Source organism: Alnus glutinosa, chromosome 4 (assembly GCF_958979055.1).
Source record: "Alnus glutinosa chromosome 4, dhAlnGlut1.1, whole genome shotgun sequence".
Classification (NCBI taxonomy): domain Eukaryota; kingdom Viridiplantae; phylum Streptophyta; class Magnoliopsida; order Fagales; family Betulaceae; genus Alnus; species Alnus glutinosa.
This window is the reverse complement of record NC_084889.1, coordinates 1,226,771-1,251,933: the sequence shown is the minus strand read 5'-3', so window position 1 is coordinate 1,251,933 and position 25,163 is coordinate 1,226,771. Positions and strand designations below refer to the sequence as shown.

The 25,163-nt window shown below is 37.0% G+C and overlaps 2 protein-coding genes across 3 annotated transcripts; one reads left to right on the top strand and one right to left on the bottom strand.

Moving 5' to 3' along the window:
- The first annotated feature begins 4,674 nt into the window (after window positions 1-4,674).
- On the top strand, window positions 4,675-5,995 carry LOC133866557 (zinc finger protein WIP6). Its single transcript, XM_062303117.1, has 2 exons — window positions 4,675-5,127; window positions 5,376-5,995. The coding sequence occupies exons 1-2, from the start codon at window positions 4,753-4,755 to the stop codon at window positions 5,847-5,849; spliced, it is 849 nt and encodes a 282-aa protein (XP_062159101.1). The 5' UTR covers window positions 4,675-4,752; the 3' UTR covers window positions 5,850-5,995.
- A 5,553-nt stretch (window positions 5,996-11,548) lies between these two features.
- LOC133865301 (methionine aminopeptidase 1B, chloroplastic) lies at window positions 11,549-24,865 on the bottom strand. 2 transcript variants are annotated; one of them, XM_062301683.1, is made up of 10 exons: window positions 24,728-24,865; window positions 24,320-24,401; window positions 23,002-23,239; window positions 21,765-21,926; window positions 21,645-21,686; window positions 19,992-20,063; window positions 19,714-19,793; window positions 13,611-13,708; window positions 12,705-12,752; window positions 11,549-11,784 (listed from the first exon to the last, which is right to left on the bottom strand). In XM_062301683.1, the coding sequence occupies exons 1-10, from the start codon at window positions 24,855-24,857 to the stop codon at window positions 11,639-11,641; spliced, it is 1,098 nt and encodes a 365-aa protein (XP_062157667.1). In that variant the 5' UTR covers window positions 24,858-24,865; the 3' UTR covers window positions 11,549-11,638. The 2 variants fall into 2 exon arrangements, with proteins under 2 accessions (XP_062157667.1, XP_062157668.1); XM_062301684.1 differs by having other exon boundaries at window positions 11,711-11,851.
- Between the last annotated feature and the right edge of the window lie 298 nt (window positions 24,866-25,163).

Sequence of the window (25,163 nt, the reverse complement as noted above, 5' to 3'; positions counted from 1 at the left end):
AATTGGAGCAGATTTGAACATATACCGGATGATATCAAATTTGAGTTGAGTCAGCTGAAATCATGGAGAATCGAACATGTCAAGAGGAATGCGAATACAGCGACTCATACTATAGTCCAAGAGGCTATTTTGTGTGTCACAGATAAAGTTTGAGTTGAAAAAAATTCTAAATTGTATATGTGATATTATTTCTAAGAAGATTTTGTGCCCTAGGTGATTGAATTTTATTCAATAAGGATTGATCTTATTTATTATTATTTTTTTTAAAAAAAAAAAAAAAAAAGAGAGAAAACAAAGGGAATTTTATCAAACAAATTAAAGCCTATGATTCTTCCCGTGCTTTCTATTATATTTGTTAACAGATTAACGAGAATGATGGGCAGAGCCTGGAATTGAAACTGATCGAGAGGTATTAATTAAGGTACAGTACATCTCAAAGTTAGATCGAACGGTTACTAAGATGTGTTGAGAAACAATATTAAGGAAGAGATTCGAGACTAGCTATTACGATATATTCTTAATTGGCAACTCAAAAATATTAATTAATAATTAAATATATAATTTCTTATCGACTTTAGTTTTTGAATAATTGATAATTTAACACCCTTAATATAAATTGAATTAATATAAGAGAAAGACAAAAATCAGATCGAGCCCAATAATCTAAAGAAAATAAAAACAAAAATTCGAATAAAACTTTTTTTTTTTTTTTTTTTTTTTTTTTTTTTGTGTCGGAAACTATTTAGAAATAAAAACTGCATCTGCATGGGCCAAGTTAAAAGTGCAATTTTTTGTTTAGTGATTCTCAATTAGATTCGGGTCAAAAAAGAAATGTTGACCAGAAAGTGATAATAAGAAATAAAATGAAAGAGGTATGAATGTATGATGGGGAGGGCGGCCATGACATCTCAGGCGGCACTGTTTGCTTTTCCAAGTTTCCTTTCTCGTACAATACGAAGAAATGGCAATCTTATCTGTGTCTTTCCAACAATCAGGTCACTCAATATACCAAATTCACAAAGCAAGCCATGCATGAGCTACAGTTGCTTTTGTACTTCCTTTCTCACCCACATGTCATTCATAAGAAAATATTAATGGACACAATATTCAATGAGAGAGAGTTTTTCTTTTCTTTTCTGTTCTTCTCACTGCACTGCACTTCAAGAAATGTCCTTTTCCTTTCTTGCCTTCCTTTTTCTTTTTGATGGTAAGTTTGAGCACCTTCAGCCATTTTGCCTGAGCTCGACCATGGGCTAAAGAAGGTCTTTAACCAAGGTTGGTTTTCCACTGGAGTTCAGCAATTTGGACTAACCTAGACTCAGCCGGCTGCTTGCTTTATACTATGATAATCACTCTCTCTCTCTCTCTATATATATATATATAGAGAGAGAGAGAGAGAGAGAGAGGGGCCAGAGGACAAGATCGATCATTGTTCCTGCAAATATTATTATCCGGCAGGCTTCTTAATTGTCTCATTAAGCATTTCGAAAGCGGAGCAAATCTCTTGTACTTTTTACTGCCTTTTTCCCTTTGGATTGTACCATAAAAAAAGTGGAATTAGTTAATTGCACAATATAAAAGTGCATAATATTTGTATAATAAGATAAATTAGTGAGATATATATATATATATATATATATATATATATATATATATATATATATATATATATATATATATATATATATATATATATGTGTGTGTGTGTGTAAGATTCATATGCATGAATTTCACTAATGTATTTTGTTATATAAATATTGTGTACTTTATATTGTGAAAAAATCATTTTTCACAAAAAGCAGGATGGTTTGGAGCAATTAATATCCATCAAAGATTTTAGATTCGGGCAATTTCCAATCAAAGAAATATTTACCTCACTAGTATTTTCCCTAATTTACATTAGGCCAGTTTATTTTCACGTAAAATACTTTTGGAATTGTTTTTCTTCTTATTTTTAGTGTTTGGCATTATGTAAAATATTTGTTATCTTGAAAATGTTTTCAGTTATCAAGAAAAATAATATTTACAAGGTGTAAGTATGGTTTACACTTCTCATATGTGTAAACCATTTTTCACCTCTCTTCCATCCTTGGGCATGCAATTGTGAGAAGGTTCCTTTTAGGGTTTACTAGTCTGAACAGGTCTCAAACTGCTTGATACCTGCCCGGTCAGGTGGGACACAAAAAGGCCCTCTCACGATTGCATGTCCAAATTGCAAGCAATTGCACTAGATTTCAATGTCACATTTGAATGCTTTTTATTCTCACACACTATCTTCTTCCGCAGCCCATCTTCACTGTCTTTAATTTTCTTTTCCTTGCAACTCCTTAATTATATAATGAAAATATTAAAAAACAAATTGAAGATTTTTCGTACGAGCCAAACACTAGAAAATGTTTTTCGAACCATCTTAAGGGTTGCAAACAAATAGCAAAAAATAGCAACATTTTCAAACAAAAAATAGTTTACACTGAAACAATCGGCCTAAGCGGACGTTATCGGATTAGTGGAAGGACAATTTTTATTTTTTCACATTAGAATAAAAGGAATTCTTTCAATTTGATTTATTAAATTAACACGTTTTTTTAGAACAGATAAGAATTAATCACGTACATTTTTAATAAAACATTTAAGGTTTTTTAAAAGTATTGTATTATAGGATATTTGTACGTACTGATCATCTTTTATAGGGTTGGAGTTGCAAGATCAGGAAGAACCTGTCACAAAGTTCTCTCACTCTCTGCCGCACGTATAAATATGCTTCGATATGGCACTTCTATATATTGTCTGATTTGAAAGATTTTATAATATATATATATATATATTATGAAACACCATGCATGCAGTTGAAATATCCCATTAAATATTGTCTCCACTGCTCCTAATGTTTTCTACAATTCTCGATCGACCATGCATGTCACCTTACTTGCGACATTCTCACAATGTTGATCTACATATGCTCCTCTCTTGATTCTCGCATCGACAACTTAATTTCCTTTTCAAAACCTGTCCAATTAATGACATTCTTTTGTTTTTGTTTTATTTAAAAAAATAAAATAAAATGTACATAGTATTACAATTTTTATTATAATTTTCTTACCTATATATAACTAGTAAAATAATTAAGCAAAAACAGTTAATTTTAATGACTGATTTGTCAACCATAAACGGCCGGTCTGTAAGGAAAACTTGTAGTGGCTAACGTGACACTCTATTTCACCAATACTCTATTTATTTCGAATAGAGATATATTCTCAACAATTTTGCTATCTAAATTGTTAAGAGCATTCTGCATTCACAATAGCTTCTTTTTTATTTTACTTATATTTTCCTATATCAATATTAAATATTATTTCTTTACAAATATAAGTTCTTACTCACTCTCAAATTTTTCACAAAATTTCAACATAATCCTCAATAAAAAAAAAATTGTATTAAAATAATAAGTAGGAAAGCTCTTTCGGTTCCCTACATATTAGGTAAAACTATAGCATTCTCAATATTTAAAAAATCGATACGGTTTCTACTGTAAGCAATTTTTTGTATTTTTTTTTTTTTTACATTTTTCTTATATATAGTGATGATGATGAGCTATAGAAAAACTATTAAGAATGCTCTAAAGAGCGTTCATGAGACCCACATTTTCGAGTCACCTATTCAGATATGAAAGTTTTCTCATATCCGGGCAGATGAAAAATTTAATCCATGCTTTGCTTTATTATATGTTTTTTTTTTTTTTGGGTAACAGGGTAGCAGCAATTCGATCTGTCGACCTCCGTAATTTGCTAGCATCTGTATCGCTATCACTATCACTATCACTATCAATATCAATGTCTCTTTTAATTACAGGCCGGATAGAGTCTCTCATCCATACCCTAATCCTACCGTATGTGCATGTGTATCTCTAGCGCTATGATCACTCTCAGTACTTTTGGTTTGAGAGAGAGTGAGAGAGAAAGATCATTTGTGGGCAGAAGAGAAATGAAGATACAGGAGATGAGGAGATCTCGGGAATCGAGCATTTGGTTTGGAGAAAAAGAGAGAGAGAGAGAGAGAGAGTTTCTGCTGGAGCCTGGAGCTGGTACGCTATTCTATGCATTCTTTGCCCCTACAACCAATCCTCCTTTGCCGGTTCCATGTCTCCTCCATACCCAAACACGCCAAAACCCAACATATCAATTTCCTCTCCATTCCACGTGCTCTCTCTCTCTCTCTCTCTCTCTCTATCTCAAAAAAAAAAAAACAAACAAACAAACAAAACATTTTCAGAAAGCAATTTAAACAAGGACAAACCTTACTGTGTAAAAATTTCTCTATTTGTTTTCCGATTTTGTTACATGGCCGGGTATCCAAGGGTAAAAGTTAAAAGTGTATTTAATGCATGTCTTCATTAAATAATATTTATTCATGAGTAAATGATCAGTAAGGTTAAAATTCGTACTTTTATTTCCCAAATATCTCACCATATTAATAATCTAATTACCAATCTTTAGATCAGTTATTAATAAAAAAAAATTAAAGATTTGTTTTAACTATCTACACGGACTTGGGCTTCCCTCCAGTGAATTTTTCAATTGAGAATTTTTTTTTTTTTTTTTGATTCAAAAATAAAATATTTGAACATTCCTAAACTTAAAATATATACCCACAACATTTGTTTATTTATCGCCTTTCTCGTCCCCGCTTATCTTCTCCACCACCAAAACCAAATCTCTCTCTCTGTCTCTCTGTCTGTCTCCATATAACAGCATCATGCAAACTCCCTCCTTTACTTACATATCCTCTAGTGAGAGTGCCTGTTTGGAAGCTGATGAAGAAGACGACGATTCCATTTCTCTCTCTCTTGGCCCTCCTGGCCAACACATCCGTAAGAACCCCATCTATAATATTCCCTCCTCAAGCCACCCTGTGAGTCACCAGAAACCTTCTAGTGAGGGTGGTGTAACAGTAGCCCTTCACATTGGTCCTCCAATTACTCCTGCACCCAACTCTAGTAACCCTATTGACCTCGTTCCCCCTGTTGAAGGCCAATACTGGATTCCTTCTCCGACACAGATCCTTGTCGGTCCAACACAGTTCTCTTGCACTGTCTGCAACAAAACATTCAACAGATACAACAACATGCAGGTTACAAACAATTAGCAGTACTGGAATTATATATACTCTTGCCATTGCTGATTTCTTATTAGATGTCACATATATTATATTCTCCATTAATTCGCTGATTCTATTTCCTATTCTAAAAATACAATATTCAATTCAAACTTCTATTCTCTAGTTATTTCACGTTCATCTTATTGCATCTTTGTGCTTTTCTTGTGTCAATTTTCTTTTTTCTTTTTTTCGTTCGGTGATATATATATATATATATATAGATGCATATGTGGGGGCATGGATCACAGTACCGGAAGGGAGCAGAATCTTTGAGAGGAACAAAACCCGCTTCTTCCATGCTGAGATTGCCGTGTTATTGTTGTGCTGAGGGTTGCAAGAACAATATAGAGCATCCGAGGTCAAGGCCACTGAAAGATTTCAGGACCCTTCAGACTCATTACAAGCGAAAGCACGGTGCCAAGCCTTACGGGTGCCGAAAATGTGGGAAACCATTTGCCGTCCGAGGGGATTGGAGGACTCACGAGAAGAACTGCGGAAGGCTCTGGTTTTGCATTTGTGGGTCTGATTTCAAGCACAAGAGGTCCCTTAAAGACCATGTTAGGGCATTTGGGAATGGCCATGCTCCGCACACTATCACTATGGAGCTGTGTGATCAGGTTGAAGAAGAAGAAGATGATAATGATGATGACGAAGAAGAAAATGAGAATGGAGGTCAGGGGTCTGTTTTCTTTTAGTAATTAATACTTTCCAAGTTTAGGCTTTGGTAGTGATTAAGGTTTGGTGATTAGTGACTGTTTCTATGCTGTGTGTGTGTGTGAGAGAGAGAGAGAGAGAGAGAGAGAGAGAGAGGGGGAGAGGATGAAGACAAACAGTATAATGAAAGCCAAGGTTCTATGCATTAAATGTTGGAAGTGGCAGTTCGATTATATAATTAAAGGTCCTTTTTTGTCCCACTTTTCTGTGATAAATATGTGTTTGTGTTTGTGTGTGAGAGAGAGAAGACTCACAAAGTGGTCAAGTGAATTCAGTGATTGCAGGTCATCAGAGCAGATATGCAGACAATTGTACAGTACAGTCACAGATTCTACTGTTCATATGTTTGCATTTGCCTTTGCCATAGATATGGCCGGGGAAGAGAGAGAGAGAGAGAGAGAGAGAGAGAGAGAGAGAGAGAGAGAGTTTCTGAAGCCTGAGTGTCTCTGAGCTTCGTCTACCACTACTAAGACTTTGATCGAGCCATAGTGTCAGTTGGGGTAACGAGGGACCACGGAAAGGTTACTGTTTTTGGGGTTTCACCCAAAGGGCTGCCTTTTTCCTTTTCAGACCAACTACAAACAGATACCGCGAAACATTTTCAGACGCCCATTCTTTGCTTTTAACCCTAATTAATTTTACTAATATTTAATCTGCATGGCCTTTTGCTCTACATCATCATCTTTTTTTGTTGCCTTTTTACTATTCATTTCTTTATGTCGATTCTCCATTTTGTCTTTTCGAGTAAAAAGATGAATCCGTCCTCCATTCATTTATATGCATGCATATGATTAAGGGGAAATATTTTTTCTTACGTCACATTATTTTACATTAATCTTACTCTAAGAAATATAGGGTACGAGATTTATGTATGTAGGCTCCATATATGTAGCTCTCATATACATGAGTCCTACACCTAATGTATCTTGGTGTACGATTGATGTAAGATAATATAATGTAACAATAACACATCTTTATAATTAAGTATATATAACGATAATCATAGTTATCTATGGTAAGTGAAATGCTAAAAATCATAATTATTTTATAATATTGTTGAAGTGTCAGCTCTAAATAATTGGTTGGAACTATTATATCAACATTATGAAATAAAATTATGGTATATAATGTTGCTCATATTGTAACATAGGAATAACGGCAATGATACTAATGTAATGTGCACCACTTTAGATAAGTCGAAGGTCTTTACGTTAAGTCATTACTTATTTTAAAAATGTTAAGTTCATAAGAAATTATAGATTTAGTAATTTAAACTAATTAATATTTAAGTAAAATGAGAGTTAAGCTGTGGAGTCAAATATGTGATGCTTAACACGTAAATATTAATAAACTAAAATGAGAGTTAAAAGTGTGGAGTTAGTTACGGTTTGAATTGATAAGAGTCGAGACATCTGCTTTGCTATTATATATGTTAAGTTACCATTTACTTCAAAAGCTTAAAATGAAAAGAATCTTATAACTAATTTGAGTTTTTGATATGACAGGGCTTATATTGAGTCATATTTCCTAAATGATGACACGTATATATATATATTTGCTAGCTTTAATGTTGTTTTTGTTGGGGAATAATTATCCCCCACTCGGGTTATTCGGTGTTCGGACCATATACAGTACTCGGATTATACATGAGTCGTACAGTGCTCGGATTATATGCTCGGTCGGGATGGTATGTTTGGTCAGGATAATAGGTACGGTCGGGATTATATGTTTGGCCGGGAATGACCAAGATTCTCAGCATTTATTAGGATCTCCAACACTTGTCAAATCAAGTCAGAAGTTAGTATGAAGCACCATGCCTGATATCTACACACTTTACTGGCACTATTCACATTGTACAATGATAAGACTTTTACTGCATCAACAATAATATTGAGCCTATATATACACATCATCTAAGAGGTATGCCCTCCCATCTAATATGATGATCATTCACTCCTACTCTCCCAATTGACTTGGGCGTAGGAGGAGGCTTTACCGGCCAACCCCCAGCCGGTCTTTACTTTATTGCAGGTTATAGGCGAAGAAACGAATCAAAAAGCTACTACGTCACCAAGCTAAAAATTGCATCAACAGTTTTGTTTCCTTCCACTTCTCAGAATATTGTATGTAGTTTTTTGTTTTTCCTTTTTTCAAGTAAAAATTGTAAATGTATCCCAAGATTCCTCCATTTTATGTTACCACTACCACTACGGCCTATACAAGCTAGCAAAGACATTTTTGGTTCGTTACTTTTACAGCTTATTTGCACAGCCTACAACATCTTGTCACTAGATAGACAATGACATCGTCTCGATCATTTTCAAACTTCGATTCATCCATTTTCCTTCTCCAAAGTGCTTCCAACGTCCGTACGTAACCAATTACAAAGTCCTTTCTTTGTTCACCAAAGTCTGTAAAAAGATTATAATAAAAATTGTATTACTCCAAGCATTTTTCTTAATCTAGATTTTAATCACATTCTTTGAACACACACCTAGTGAAGTACACTTGTGATAGATCCAGGTTATCATTGTTTTGTAATAATAGATTGTTGGAAAGAAGAGGGCCTGGACAGGCATTCACATGGTTTCGAGCAATTCATATATATATATATATATTGGTTAACTGTCCCTGTGTCTTTTTCTGTTTTTTTATTTCTGTTGTATATAAGGTCTTGGAAAAAATTATTATTTTTCTTTCTTCATGGTGCTCATGGCCAAATTAAAGCTAGCCAGATCATCATTAGAGCTAGGCAATTACGAACGTACTCCAACAAAATTGATGAACAAATTAAACCAAGCAGTTTTTGCCAAAGCTGACAATATATATATATATTCCAAATAAAAATGCTCCTTTTTTGAAAGTGGAAACAATTATATGACATTCTCTTAAACTATTTTATTTTTATTTTTTTAAAAAAAAATACACAAGATTCTCACTAGAAATGTTGCTCATTTCTGATCTAGAGTAAAAGACACTTTCATAGAATTTATTAGAATTTAATTACTTCTCATTAACAATTGGAGACATTTTTTTTTCCCCTGAGCAAGATAACCATAATAAAATAAAAATTATAAAACAACAATAGGAGGGGTACGTAGGAGACCCCAACAAACACCCTAATATAGTCATTACTGTGCAAGAAATAAAAATTAAATCTAAAATGGAAAATGGATCGAAAAGATCAGGCCCCATAATTCCTTGATCAAAAGGCTGAGGATTAGGCCACCTTAATGGGGGGTATGCAATGTAGTTTGATAGTTGGACAGCTAAAAATAAATGTGCACGATTGACGACTCCATATGGAAATCACATTTCCTTGCATTCTTCAATAAAAGAGCATGCTCTGCGGTAGCTCCGAACAAAAGAGAGAACAACTCCCATTTTATTGAGAAAAGGTGTGAGAATGGGCTCTAGAAAGGAAAAATTGGATCTGGACACCACCAAAGGGGGCGGCGTGTGAGTCTCATGTGCTGGTGGAGAGGCTGAATGGCGGGTGGCTTGTAGTGGATAGGGGTGGGGAGACTAGTAGAGGGGCGCTTGCACAGCGGAGATGGATGGACGACAGTAATCTAGCTTTCAAACACCCCATACAAAAAAGAGGAAAGTAAAAAGAAAATGAGATAGAGAGAAAGGGGACAGGAGGTAATTAGGAGAAGGAGGAGGAGAAGGGAGAAGGGAGGGAGAAGTTGGATCAAACACCACTGGGGCCCAGGCGCTGGTGTGGAGGTTGGATGGCGGGTGGCTCCTGGTGGGTTGGGGGTGAGGGGACAAGGTATACGGGAGAGTGAGTAGTGGAAATTAATGAACGGACGTCAATAGATTTAGCTTTCAACTCCCATAAAAGAAGAAAAGAAAAAAAGGAAAAGAAAGAGGGAAGAAGCGGTGGCAGATCAGCCGCTTCTCCCTCCTCCCGATGGGAAGATCGATCAATATATATAATGAAATGTTAGCTGAAGATAAGATAGTGTAAATTATGTTTGAGTTTTGAATATTTTGTAACAAATCCAAACTATGCATTTATAAATACAATACACATGCATGCGCGCAGCTAGCTCTCACTGAATCGATATGGGAAGCAAATTCAATCACTGCTATTCAGAAACTCTTTACATGGAGAGTCTTCAACTCAATGTACACTTATTACACGATCGATAAAGTGAGTAATATGTTAAGAGAAGCTTTGTTCAGAGCATCAATTGGTGAAGTTAGGGATAGTGGCATGAGGCTCAGTAGCCTTAGCACTTGGCGACGGCTCAATACTTGGGGACGACATCACAGTCTTTCCCGCGTTAAGCTCAGCCGGCAACTCAGGAATACCCTTCAAGTAAAACGTGTAGAACAGCTTGAACTTGTCTCCATTTTAAGTACAAGCTGTACACAGCCTCGTACCTGTCTTCATTTTTCTCGAGTATACGTTGGATTAGGATGCTCATGCCAGCTGTTATTCCTAACCGCTTTTCCATGTCTCCGCTATAGAACAAGGTCTCCAAGCGAGTTGATGGGTTTTTGGCTCAGTCTTAGGGTGTGTTTGAGATTATGATTTTGTAAATAATAAATGCGATTTTAAACCAAATCGCATAACATAAATCGTTTGTGAACTGCGTTTTTAAAAATTGCAATTTGAGAACACAGAAAATCTGTCTTTTCAAATCGTAGGTAATATGATATTTTTTTGAAAACGCAGAATTTTAAAGGCTAATTTGTGATTTAAAGGTAAAATTGCGATTTTATCAAACGATTAACTGTGTGAGTAAATTTGTAAATTTGATGGGAAAAGAATATATCAATTTCGAAATAAGTTGCTAAATTATTCAAGTGCTTACGAGGTCTTGAAGAATCACAATGTGACTAGGGTTTGTTGAAGAAGAACGCTGTCGTTGTGATGTTCTTGGAGCTTCTTCTTGTCGAGGAGTACTGTTGATGGGTAGTTGAGAATCTAAAATTTTGGGTTGGAAAAGATAGTGATGGATTAAATCCTACGAGTTTTTGGGTTTGGGAAGGGAGAGCTGATTGGCACCCGTCCCCTTGCCCCCCCCTCTTCATTAAAATAGGCTGGTGCAGAGCTTAGATCGAGGAATGAAGGTTGAAGAATGGAAGATATACGAGAACATAGTCGTGGTGGCAGTAATAATTGACTGGTTTGGATGGCTGAAAATACCAAAACAAGTTCTTTCTGGTGCAGTAATAATAATATTTCAATTACTTTAATATTTTTTTTTAAAAAAAAAAAAAAAAAAAAAAAAAAAAAAAAAAAACTGTACAGAAATTTTCATTTATTAAAGAAAGCATTTACTGATAGGAACTAGTTGTAGAGCAATTAAGTTGGTGGAAACTTCTAAAGCTGAAGAAGCTCAAGGTCGTCAAGAATCACGACGACTGAAAAATAAGTTTAAAGAAGGTGTTCAAGGAATCCTCTTCCCCCTTTGTTGCTAAAGAGCGTGGGGAGCATGAAAATGTAGCTACATTCTCGACTGTCCAATATTTCAGGGACCGTTGTGAACATCACAGTGATGACAGCTAATGACTGCCGCTAGCAGTCCTCAAAAAGCAACATATATGTAATCGTTCAATCATGTCAACAGTAAGCACAGTTATAGTCACTCTCTCGGAGAGCGTAAGATAAACATTCTACGTTGAACTCCTCACAGCAGCTTGATAAACATTCAACATTGTCTGCTACATACGAAATATACTTTATATATAGAGGGGCATATGGAATCAGAATCTAAAAAATTCAAAAAAAAAAAACAAAACAAAGAATACCATGTCAAATTGTTGTTAAAATTTCTGCACCAGTTCTAGTAATCAAAATGGTATGCTCGAACTGAGCAGCAGGGGTACCATCAGCTGCCACCGCCGTCCAGTTGTCCGGCCATGTTACACATTCAATGCTTCCCAGTGTCAGAATTGGTTCTGCAGTAAAACGGGTGGATACTTCTAAGATAAAGATTCGTAGATCAAATTTTCAGCTTCATGATTAGTGTAGAAAAAAAGCCGCAGACTTCACTACCTCATGAAGAAGAATCTTCTTAAGCAGCAAATGCACTCCAATTAAGGAAAAATTCAGAACAAGCAAAGAAGAAGAGGGGATCTTACCCAAGAAGGCAAGACAATTTTTACATTTTTTAAAAACAATTTTCTGCGTTTTGTTTACAAGAACTACAAACTGAGATGTCAGATAGTTTTAGGTTTTTTAATTGCTAAGGAAAAAGAATAAGATAAATTGCAGTTTTTCTCATTATCATTTTATTTGAACTCAAAGACGGAGAGAAATGTAAGAGAATGAAAAAACTTATTATGCTATCTAGTACTGCACATGGCACCAAGGCATAGTCAAAGCAAGAACAAACATTTCATTGACAATATAATCAGATATATGTTTGAAAACCTAGTACTGCACATGTTATTTATGGCTAAGATAAGGATGTTAGAATGAAATTAGGAAAGTAAAGCAAGCAAAAATAAATATAAATTGTGTTTGCAACATACCATTACAGTAAAGTGGAATGTAAGGCAACAGAGATATGAAAGTTCCCCGCAAGTTGAAATAATAAGATAGAATAATGAACCATGGCAAGAGGAATTAGCAGCTCTTTTGGTTCAGTAAGTACTTATGGACACTGGTTAGTGGTTACTCTGCAGATTTAACCCAAGTAAAGGTTTGAGATAACTGTTTCTTTCTTATTGGGTGCAAGAGAGACTAACCACCTTCATTAACTTATTTTATTTTTTAATACTAGGGTATTGTCCTATGTCTTAAACTACCACTACAGATCCGAGTCTAAATAGGCAATAGGCTGCCTTAATTTCCAGCGACAGGTTAATGCACTCACCAATAGTGAATGTCTGACCTTCAACCATGTGACCAGGCTGGTCATTTCCTGTCAAACAATAAACAATTAGATCTCAGAGAGTAATACCTTCAACAACAAATGATGAAAGAAAGAAAGCTATGCTTAGGCAATTTCTTAGGCTTTTGACTGCAGCCAATTGCAATTATTTGCACACGCCAAATTTAGAGTGAATTGCAATCATTTTATAATTACTTTCTCTTTTACCAGGCTTTGAAGAATATCTATCCACCATAAAATTTGACCAAGAACAGTCAATAAATCAATCAGAAAAAAAAAAAAAAAAAAAAAAAATCTCCATTTGAGAGAGAGAGAGAGAGGAAGAAGAAGAAGAAGAAGAAATACTTCCACGGCAAACTATAAAGTCTAAGCCAAATTTAGTAGAGAAGTAGTTGAGTACCTGATGATATCCCTAATCAAAGTAATGCACTCAAGTAGCAAGCACTATCATCATATCTTTTTTTTTATAAGTAATGTGAAGTTAGTCATGCAAAACTCCAGTATTTCAGAAAATAACAGCTAAAAAATCAACATGATAAGCTTCAAACACAAATTATCCGAAATGCATTACTGAGAAAACAGAAAGCCTAGTTCACAAATTTGAGAAAGATCTTGTGGCAATAAATATAAGAGATATCATAGTACATATGATTCACATAAAGAACCTCTTTATAAGGTGTCGATATCAACATATGCCACAAGAGGTTTCATTACGATGAGAGTCCCCTTCTAATACCAATGTTTACTGAATGGTCTAATATGTTTAGTCTATGGTGTGACAAAATTTGATTCAGTTTCCAATACTGAATCACTCACTAATGGTTGAATTTGTCCTAAGTCAATAAAGTAATAAGATAAGCAAAATACTGAAATCAATAGGTGACTTACGGTGATGATATATAAACGGTTCAGAGTGAAATACAGTTCCCACACCATGCCCAACAAAACGCTCCACCACACCATATCCGTATTTTTCAGCATGCTCGCTGAGATAATGATGCAAAATAAAATTGTTATAAACAAGCTCTAAATTAAGTAAAATCAGTCATTGTTAGCACGAAATGAAGAGGTCGTGTATCATCAGTTAAAGCAAATTATGCAGGTCAACTATAGATAATAGCAAATCACCAACAAAAGCAATGAATTATGTCTTATGGTTACATGAAACACATATCTCTCACTTGCCAAAATAAAGGACACATATCCATCTATTATACACCTTGCCTAAACATACAGTGAGGTGTCATTTCAAAAAGAAATCTAAGTCACATTGGGCCAGCTATAACCATCTATAAGGTGAAGAAATCCTCACCCAACAGAAGCTCTGAAGCCCACCTAATTTCATGTTCAAAGCATTATGCAAGCATCAGCATGCCAATTAGGTGACTATTAATAAGACGAATAATCTTTTGCACCTAGTCCTAATATTCTATAACCTTGCAATAATAGACCAAGATACTAAATCAACTCAAATACTTGAAATTAGAGCTGTCTTTTACAATTTAGCATAATAACAACATCCACCTTACTCCTTTGAAAGGTTTACAGTATATGATGAAACACAAAAGATTTTAGTAAGGTTTAACTAATAATAACAGTTACATAAGGCATCATCAAATTCAAACTTTGTCGCAGAACTTTTGTTTTTTATCCTTCCTTCTTCGATTACAAACAACTCGCTCATTAACTCTTTTAAGAATCGCGCCTTACACACTCTAGATTGTCATGTAACAAGCCCCGTGCCTCTCTTTGGTAGGTCAGTTCTTTTCCTAACAGGTTTTGAACTTATAAAAACTAGAGAGTTATGTGTGTATTTTGTGCTACCTTACCAAATGTTGGTATAGGCTCTTTGTATATATAGAGAACTAAAAAGTAGTTACATGTGTTTAGGAGAGTACAATCGTAATAGGAATGGAAGACTACAATCTGATTAATCAATGTGATTTAATCAGCTACAAACAGATCTAGTATTTGAATTTAAACTAGGGATCTTATCACTATCTTATCATTAGCTCCTATCCTTTAGGTCTTATCTTTATCTTGAGAACTTATAGGAGTAGGAGATTTATCTATAGAACGCATATCTAGCTGAGGGCTAGATATGTCTTTAACACGCCTCTGCAATCTCAACGGTATAGGAAGAACGTTGAGATTGGTTCTGAGAAAAGCAAACCATGCGGAAGAGAGTGGCTTGGTAAACACATCCGCTAGTTGATCCTTGCTGCATATGAACTGAATACGAAGTGTCTTCTTAGAAACCATGTCACGAACAAAATGGAAGTCATTCTCGACATGCTTGGTTCGTGCATGGAAGACGGGATTGAAGGATAGGTATGTAGCTCCTATGTTGTCGCACCACAGAGTTGGAGGAAGAGAGAATTGGAGTCCAATTTCAGAGCATAGGGACATTATCCAAGATAGTTCTGCTGCAGTATTCGCAAGGGCCTTGTATTCAGCCTCTGTGCTTGAGCGGGCGATGGTGTGTTGCTTCCTACAGCTCCAGGAAATTAAGTTGTTTCCAAGGAAAATGCAATAGCCACCTGTGGAGCAACGATCATCACGATCTCCTGCCTAGTCAGCGTCGGAGTAAGCTTGGATGGAGGTCAAAGGTGCACCGTTGAAGTGAATACCGAATTGAACTGTCTCTTTGAGATATCAGAGGAGTCTTTTTACAGCATGAACTGTCCGATCTTGTGATGCAAAGATACTGCAATGTTCCAACTGTGCTGTGAAATAGAGTGGGGCCAGGGAATAAATCACCTTCAAAAGCCGAGAGATGTGTTGAAGAAGCCATAGGACTCTTGATAGGCTTGGCCTCAAGCATTTTTGTTCTGCGTAGTATATCCACAATATAACGATGTTGAGAGAGCAAAAAACCAGTGGGGCAGGGAAGAACTTCAATACCAAGGAAAAAATGAAGGCGGCCGAGATCTTTGACAGCAAATTCCTGCTGCAATGTAGTTAGTAAGTCACGGACTGCTGATGGCTTTAAAGAGGTGATCAGTATATCATCCACATATATTAACACTAGTGTAGTGTAGGCAGCCGATTTGTAGATGAAGAGGGAAGTATCTGACTTGGAGCCATGAAAACCGAGCTGTAGTAATTTCCCACTTAATCTGGAGAACCAAGCCCTTGGTGTTTGTTTGAGGCCATATAAGGCCTTTTGAAGTTTGCATAAATGTGTGGGAAATTGGGGGTGAGAAAACTTGGGGGATTGGGTCATCTATACCACTTCTGAAATTGTTCTATGGAGAAAGGCATTCTGGATGTCGATTTGATGAATAGGCCAACCATTTGAGAGAGCTAAAGAAAGAACAATGTGTACCGTAGTGGGTTTGATGACTGGGCTGTAGGTTTCACCATAGTCAATTACTGGTTGTTGGTGAAAACCCTCGGCTACCAGCCGTGCTTTGTACTGATCGATCGATCCATCAGATTTTCTTTTGATCCGAAATACCCATTTGCACCCAATTACATTAGAAGCCGATTCAGGTGGAACTAGGGTCCAGGTCTGGTCCTGAAGTAGAGCATCAAATTCTGTGTTCATGGCTGTTCTCCGGTTTTTGTCTTTCACGGCCATGGAGTGACAAGTAGGCTCCAACTCCAGGGGTGAAGATTCAGCAAGTAGTGCTCTAGGAAGGCGGTACCGAACCCGACCATCAATAAACTCTCTCGGTTTGGAAATGTTATTTTTTGCACGAGTAACCATAGGATGTAAGGAAACAAGGGGAGCTAAAGGGAAAGGAGGTGATGCTGAAGATGCAGCTGGAATAGGTGACTCGGCAGTGCTTGAAGAAGCTAAGGATAGGGTCTGCACTGGTGTTGAGGGCAGAAACTGAGATGGAGAAGGAGAGGAGTATTCTGTGACCCGTTGTGAAGGATGAGCAGCCTGTGGACTTAGAAGAATAGGCAGGGAGATTTGCTGCCTAAGATTTGAAGTATTTGAGTCAAGTGAGAATAAGGGAGAAGTGTATGGAAATTCAGATTCACTGAAGATTATATCTCGGGAGATGTAGAGCCGATTTGTTGGCAAATGGAGACATTTGTAGCCTTTGTGAAGAGGGCTATAACCTAGGAATAAACAAGGGACAAAACGTGGTTGGAATTTGTTGGAGTTATAGGAACATAAGTTTGGCCAACAAAGGCATCCAAACGTACGTAGGATGGTGTAATCCAGAGAGCATTTGAAAAGTGTTTCAAATGGTGAAAGATTTTGCTGAACTGAAGTTGGCATATGATTGATTAGATAGCATGCAATGGAAAAGGCATCATCCCAAAATTTGAAGGGTAGATGAGCATGAGAGAGTAGGGCTAGACCGATTTCGACAATATGTCGATGTTTCCGTTCGATAGCACCATTTTGTTGGTAAGTATGGGGGCAAGACACTCGATGTTGAATTCCAAGTTTCTGGAGGAGAGTGTTGACAGTGCGATATTCACCACCCCAATCAGATTGAATTGCTTTAATTTTGGTATTAAAGAACCGTTCAACATAAGATTTAAAAGCAGTGAAAATGGAAATGACATCACTCTTTAATGAAATAGGATAAAGCAAAGTGTATTTGCTATAAGCATCAAGAAAAGAAACATAGTATTTTGCACCAGTTCTAGAACTAACTGGGGCTAGTCCCCATACATCAGTGTAGATTAAAGCAAGAGGACAATTGGCTGATCCGGAAGTTGAAGCAAAAGGAAGTTGCTTGCTCTTTGCACCAAGACATGCAGTGCAGACAGGAGACTCTTTTGAAGAAGCAACTAGAAGTTTAAAGCTGGAAAGCACACGACGAACAATCCTCAAGGTGGGGTGACCCAGCCATGAGTGCCATTGAAAAGCTGAAACGCGTTCACCCACCATGGCATAGCGGGGATGCTTATTTGCGGAAGGGAAAAATTGGTAGAGTCCATGCCTATTTGGCCCGTGGAGGAGGAGTTTCCCCGTGCGACGGTCCTTTAAGAGAAAATAGGAAGGATGAAATTCAAAGAATGTATTAGTATCTGAGGTGAATTTTTGGACTGAAATAAGATTTTTGGAGATTTGAGGAACATGCAAAATGTTAAGACGATCAAAATTGAAACTGGGAGTAGAGAGACGAGTTGTACCAATGTGTTTGATTGATAGCCCCTTACTGTTACCAACACGGATTTGATCCGAGCCCAAGTAGTCCTCAGCCTTGATGTTTAGATTGGCCAGATCAGAAGTGAGGTGGTGGGTTGCTCCAGAGTCAGGGTATCAGTTCTGATCGGAGCTGCTGGATGGGGCAGAGAGATAAGCTTGGGCCTGAGAAGGCTGGTCACGGCAATAAGACTCGTTGAACCTGTTGTAGCAGTCCAGAGCAAAATGACCATGACGGTTGCAGACCTGGCACAGAGGGCAGTTAGAATGGGAGTTGCTGGAGGAGAAACCACGGCCAGATGGTCCTCGGCCTCTGCCATGAAATGGCCTGGAATTGCTAGATGAGAATCCACGGCCAGAAGCTTGATGACCACGGGAATTACGCATGCCGTGATAGTTTCCAGAGGAGTGTGGAGGGAGGTTGCCTCGGGTGGCAAAGTTAGCACTGGCAATAGAGAGATCAAGAGTGGCTTGATGTTGTTCTAAGCGCATCTCATGGGAGAGTAGATGGCCATAGATCTCATCTACAGAAAGAGGTTCGGCTCTGGTTGTAACAGAGGTAACGAATGGATCAAAATCAGATCCTAAGCCTGCTAGGAGGCAGGATACCTTCTCAATGCCATTGAGAGGTTGACCAACGATAGCAAGGGCATCACACAACGTCTGGAACGTGTGGTAGTAGTCAGCAATGGACAAGGATCCTTTCTTGAGGGTCGCCAGCTGATAGTGCACTTGCATGGTGCGGGCTTTCATCTGAGACGTGAAGAGAGTCTCTAAAGTGATCCATGCATCACGGGATGTGGCACATTGGGTAACATGAGTCGGCATCTTTTCGGAAAGAGCTAAGTTGATAGCACCGAGCAATAGCTGATCTTGCATGCTACTGTGAAGAAAAGCCGGATTGGGAGACGTCGTTGAGACACCATCTTTTGTGGATGTCATAGTGGGAGGCGGGCATGGCGTGGATCCATCAACAAAGCCAAAAATATTTCCGCCTTTAAGGTGCGGGACAATTTGAGGCAGCCAGACCGGATAGTTGACCCCGGTAAGTTTGGTTGGGTTAAAGTTGGTGAAAGTTACCAACGGAGGGGTTTGATAGTGTGTAGAGATGATAACAGGTGGGTTTTGGTTGGATTCGGGTGGTAGTGGGTTTGAGGTAGTCATGACCGAAGGTTGAGAAGGAGAAAAAAAAAATTGAAGGACGTGAGTCACTGTTGTGGCTCTGATACCATATAAAAACTAGAGAGTTATGTGTATATTTTGTGCTACCTTACCAAATGTTGGTATAGGCTCTTTGTATATATAGAGAACTGAAAAGTAGTTACATGTGTTTAGGAGAGTACAATCGTAATAGGAATGGAAGACTACAATCTGATTAATTAATGTGATTTAATCAGTTACAAACAGATCTAGTATTTGAATTTAAACTAGGGATCTTATCACTATCTTATCATTAGCTCCTATCCTTCAGGTCTTATCTTTATCTTGAGAACTTATAGGAGTAGGAGATTTATCTATAGAACGCATATCTAGCTGAGGGCTAGATATGTCTTTAATAGAACTCAATACGTTAAAGTGCAAACTCAATAGATAACCAAGCATTTTTTTAACTGCACTAATGACAATATATACATGCTAGTACTAATAGTATAGGATAGAGCACAAAGGTACTCCAACATATTCACTGCACAATCTGAATAAGCTATCTCACTATGAACATGGATCTATTCCTAATAGCATCTGACATTTTGATTGGTGTCTGTAAAGTCTCATAGTTCATAAATTTTTAGAGTTGACACCTAGTCATCTACAAAAAAAAAAAAAAAAAATGTCTCATTTTCTGATCCAACATATTATGAGCAAAAGAAGCAATACCTAATTCGCTTTCCAATCTTCTTAAAACTAGCACCATCTTTGCAAACAGCTATGCCTCTCTCCAAGCACTCTTCAGTAACCTACCAGATTATACATAAATTGAACAGTTGTAAGAGAGGCAATGAGATAATAATTTTTTTCTTAAAATGGATACATGGTTTTGTTAGACAAGAATGGCAGAGAAGAACCATGCTTCCAACTTCAAACAACTAGTGCAAGCATGTTGAATATAATAAGGTTAATGATTACAATTTGCAGGATATCAGACAGACATATACCTTCACAAGGCGTTTCATTGCATCACTAACATCCCCACAAAGAAACGTTTTTGATGTGTCTCCATGATATCCCTAACACACGAAGATAGGCCACATGGAGCAAATAATCAGTTTCTGGCTTTAGAAAGTAGAACATAAACAACTATAGGGTCAGATACTGTAGATCATCTACAGCAGGAAACTGCAGAACCATTCATTAACCAATCTTCAAATATTGTATTGTGCTCCCATGCATGTGTGTGCGCGCTTTTGGGAAATAAATCTTGGTAAACAGCAAACTACTAGTAACGTTAAATGAAGGGGTCTACATTATTGTCAGAATATAAACATGCAGAGGGAATTGTGAAGTTCCAAGTTTGTAAAGCTGAGGGACAGTACACCTCTTGTTCCAATGTACGTCATGCCATCAATTCTTTATATCCCTGTTAGGATGATACCATACGATTCTTTTCGCATGCTATATGTCACACACAAGTTAGTAAGATGTTTGAGATCTCTGACAGCTCATAATTTCCATTAATGATGATCTTAAAGGCACTCACATGGGTCTGCATTGGACAGAGCAACCATCGCCAGCACCTACTCCCCTATTCTATAACATAAACCTATCACAATCAAAGGCTCTTGGCACACCACACTAGACATATCTGAAATGTTCAGCAAAAACACCTCAAAAGCCTATTTAGATATGCTATACAACTTTTTTATAGGAAGCTTACAAGTGCACAACATTTTTCCACGTATATGTGCCCAGTTAGTTTTACAAATTTCTCCTAGGCAAAAAATTGGGGGGCAGGGTTGACATATATAATAGTTATGTTTTCCCTTTTGCAAATCATCCGCATATTTAATAACTCTACGGACCATTGGTAATGAGAGTTTTTTTTTTTTTTGATAGTAAAACTAGGGTAAGAGAGCAAATTTGCTAATGAGAGTTAAAACTGGCTGGCTGCAGGATAGGAAAACCTTGCTAGCAGAGGAGAGGGGACCCTACTCAACCCACCTCAACTAAAACTTAATCCCAATTGGCCACAAGAATCCATTTCCAAAACTAACCAGCAACAGGAATAAACCAATAGGTAGGTAAACAAGTATCAGATTTGAATATGGACCATAAAGAAATATGATTATCCTCTACATGGGCAAATTTTGTTAGTAAAGGTGCCAGAAGGTTCACTATCATCACATAGTGGTGGACTTTTTGAACTAGGAGACACTTACAGAGTGGTGGATCCTAGATTATAGCAATTTTCCTAGAAATTATTATATACTGTCTCTGTCTATCGTGTTAGCAAAGCGATGGAAAAAGCTTACAAGTTCAGCAGTCATAAAGATACAGTCATGCTAAACTATGGTCTCTCTTCATTGCATTTATCCAAGGTAGATCCTTGATGCCATGCACTTGAAGCTACATTAGAAATATGCATATTGTAACAATGAAGCTTCCTAGACTGATCATTCTAAACGCTTTATTCACTAGGCTACAGGCACTTGATATACAAGTAGCATATGCGAAAATACTCGATCATAAGAGATGGTTTCAAGACCATTGTCCATTGCAATCACTATAAGGGTATCTAAATAAAACAACAAGCAGTTATTCGATACACAAATGATCAAATCAGAAAATGAGCAACTTAAGAAGAAGCGTACATTTAGGTAGACTGTCACATCAATATTTATTATGTCGCCATCCTGCACAAGATATGAGTATTAGTGATGCATTATATCTATCTTGTGCAAGCATCAATAGGTAATCATAGCACACCAAACCTGTAACTGGCGAGAATCAGGAATTCCATGGCACATGCACTCATTAACCGATGTGCATACACTCTTCGGAAATCCCCCATAGCCAAGAGGTGAGGGATAAGCGCCAGCATCAATAATCATTTGGTGTACTGCTTTGTCAATTTCATTTGTCGTCACTGATGGCTGTTAAGATACAAAAACATGTCATGTCACAAAGTCTAAAGAAACAAATGAAAAGATGAGATAAAAATTAAATCAAGACAATGTTTATAGTTTGCAGTGAGAATGTGTTCCATCGTGATCATTGATAAAGGAAGGAGAGCTGTTCTAATTTTAACATTGAAGTGTGAAAGAAAAAAAATGATTGATTTCTATAATCAACATCAAAAGAAATTGCGTCCACAGGGATAGGAGAAGTTGCTCATCATTCTGTGAAGTCATTTGCAGAAAGCCTATGCACTAGACATTCCATTCAGCCAAAATGCACATGATAAACTCAGAATAGCTACCATCTCAATATATGTTATAACAACCACAACATTTTTCTTACAGATTACAACAAATCTCACCTGAATTTGTCCTAAAGACCTTCCATTGACCAAAATATATATCTAGAAGATGGAAACATATGTGAAATCTACAGATAAAAACTCTTGTAAACTACTCACCGCTGAATTGTGACACTCCGAAAAGTTAAGTCCCACATTGAATTGGTGAATTGTGATGATGATGCATAGGCACCAAGTCTCGCATTAATTCTTTACTAGGTGAGACATGTTTTATAAATGATTTCAGAGAGCTCTAATGGTAACATTGACTTCTTTTGGATTTTGGAGTAATAGTGCAGATATGGCTAACACTTTCAATTGGGCGTTACATGCATTGTTCATATGAAGTTGTCGCACAAAAATAGAGGTCAAATCCAGCATACCAAATGTTCATTAATTTGCAAAATTCGATCACTTGTAAATTGTAACTTTATGCCAATTTTCTCAAAGCATTAAACCAAAATCCAAAATAGAGACATGCCAGGTTCTGGACTTTTATGTCAAGTTGAATTTCAGTTGCTTTGGAAGTTAAATTAGCCAAAAGCTATCTAGAAATATGAAAGAGGTTTTGAAAAATGTATTTTGATAAGGCATATTAAAAACAATACTCACAAGAGATGTAGAAAAAAAATTATGAACCTTATAGATCCTATCACTGACAAAATTCACAAAAGAAATTCACATTAAATGATATAAGCTAAAATGCTTACCCTAACCAATTTTCCAGCATTGTCTAAGACGCGAGCAGCAAGCTCACACGCAGCCCTCATGCAAGCAATGCCTTCAGAATCATGAATTTGATATTCACTTGAAATTTCTGGCAACAAATTCGAACCTACATAAGGAGGCTTGGGTATGTGATCAGGCACAGGAAGACGTGGTGATACCTTTCCCCGCCTCAATGGTGGCCTTCTTATACCCTTTGTCGTACTTTTAAGCTCACGTTCTCTACATATGAACAAAGAATAAATTATGGAGGCAAACTAAGAATCACATCAACCTTCACTAAAATATGACGAAGGCAACAACATGAAATGAACCACTCAAGGTCTAAATGTTCTGGGTCCTGAGAAAAGCACATTGTTAATGACTAATGACCCTACTCTGTTTCTGAAAGCAAATAAGAGAGAGAGAGAGAGAGAGAGAGAGAGAGAGAGAGAGAGAGAGAGAGAGAGAGAGAGAGAGAGAGTTGAATTTCTAAGTTCAACCATCTAAAGTCTAACAGAATCAACATGGAAATTATGAAAAATAGGCTAATGGGCTTTCAGGCAGGTAGAAAGGAACTAAAGAATAGATGTTTGGTATACGGATATCCTCTAAATGGCACGAAAGGAGCTACAGAATAGACGTATGACCTATCCATATCCTCTAAATGGCAGTAAAGCAGCTGCAAAATAGATGTTGACATATGCATATGCTCTGCATGGCACTGCATGCCAACCATCAGCACTTGATTGATTCAGAACTAAAAAAGATCGAGAATGCCCATGCATGTGGCATATGGGCTAGAAGGGCCAGCATAGTGCAGCTCTTTCTTTTTAACAGTTTCCTACTTTTCCTATCTGTATATGTAACAATCAAATAGTACTTTCTCTTATCATTCTTTTCCTCAGATGCATGTAGAACAGAGAATAAAAAGAAATACATGTCATCATTAAATATGCTATAACAATAGAAGATGTGAAAAATGTAGTTGCAGATAAATTGATTCACCTTATAGGCGACTATTCAACTATGTTCTGAATGTTGAAGCCTATTTGTTTTTCATATTGTTTTACCAAGCAACGCCCAGAAAACCTCTATTCATTTCATAAATTAAGCTTCTAAGCCACAAAATCTAATTCTACTGAATATGGTATAACTAAATTAGAAGTAAATAAAGCTCAGAAGGAAAAAAAGACAGAACATGTGACCACTACATAAACGTGAACTAGCTTTATCTATTCAAAGAACACCATCTATCGTCCATTGCCACTAACAAGGGTGCATTTTAAAGAAGGGTCTTAATGCCCCTTCAAATTGATGTACCTTCTGATTCTCATAGCCTCCGCCAAACCCGATAACTTCTTCGAAAAAACAACGAGTTGCTTTCGAGAATGTAATTGCTTTCCTGAATTGAAAAACCACATGATACAAAATAATACCAGGATTGGAATCAAAGTTAACAAATTTGTATAACCGAAAGATAAAAACATCCATACATTCCCCTGCGCTTCCAACGGGGAGCTCGGGGAAAAGAAGAACAGAAAAGAAACTAAAATTTCAAACTTTCCAAGTTTCATATTAATGAAAAGAAAAAAACCCCATTGGCTGAAACACATAATTCAAAGTTTTCTTAGCAGCCGAAAATGAGGATAGTGATAGAAGCGTTGGTGTCGGTGACAAAACAAAACAAGAAAAAATAGAGAAAATGAGAACAGAGAGGGAGTGACAGACCAGAGAGAGTAGAGGCTGAGAAGGTGACTGGTGCCCCCATGAAGATATTCGACTTTGACGATGATGATAAGGCTTCGCCATGTAAGGATGATGCCACCTGCAGCGTTGCACTGCTTGTAGCGAATGCCATTCTCCACACACACACTCACGCGCAGATGATAACAGAGCTGAAATATGGGCTGAGACAATCTTGAAAATGAAGAGGGCTGGCCCAATCCTGCGTACGTGGGCTGAACAGTTGAATCTCGCCTTGCTAGCCCGACGATTGCCCAAAACAAAAGCCCAATCTAGCAAATCCATAACAGCGTATTTTTTTAAATTTATGAAATTAAACTATTTTTGTTTCCTATTCAAATAAACTCCACAATATATTTTTCTTATTCTTTTTCTATATCACTTAAATATTTTTTAAATAAAATGTTAGAGAAAACAAAAT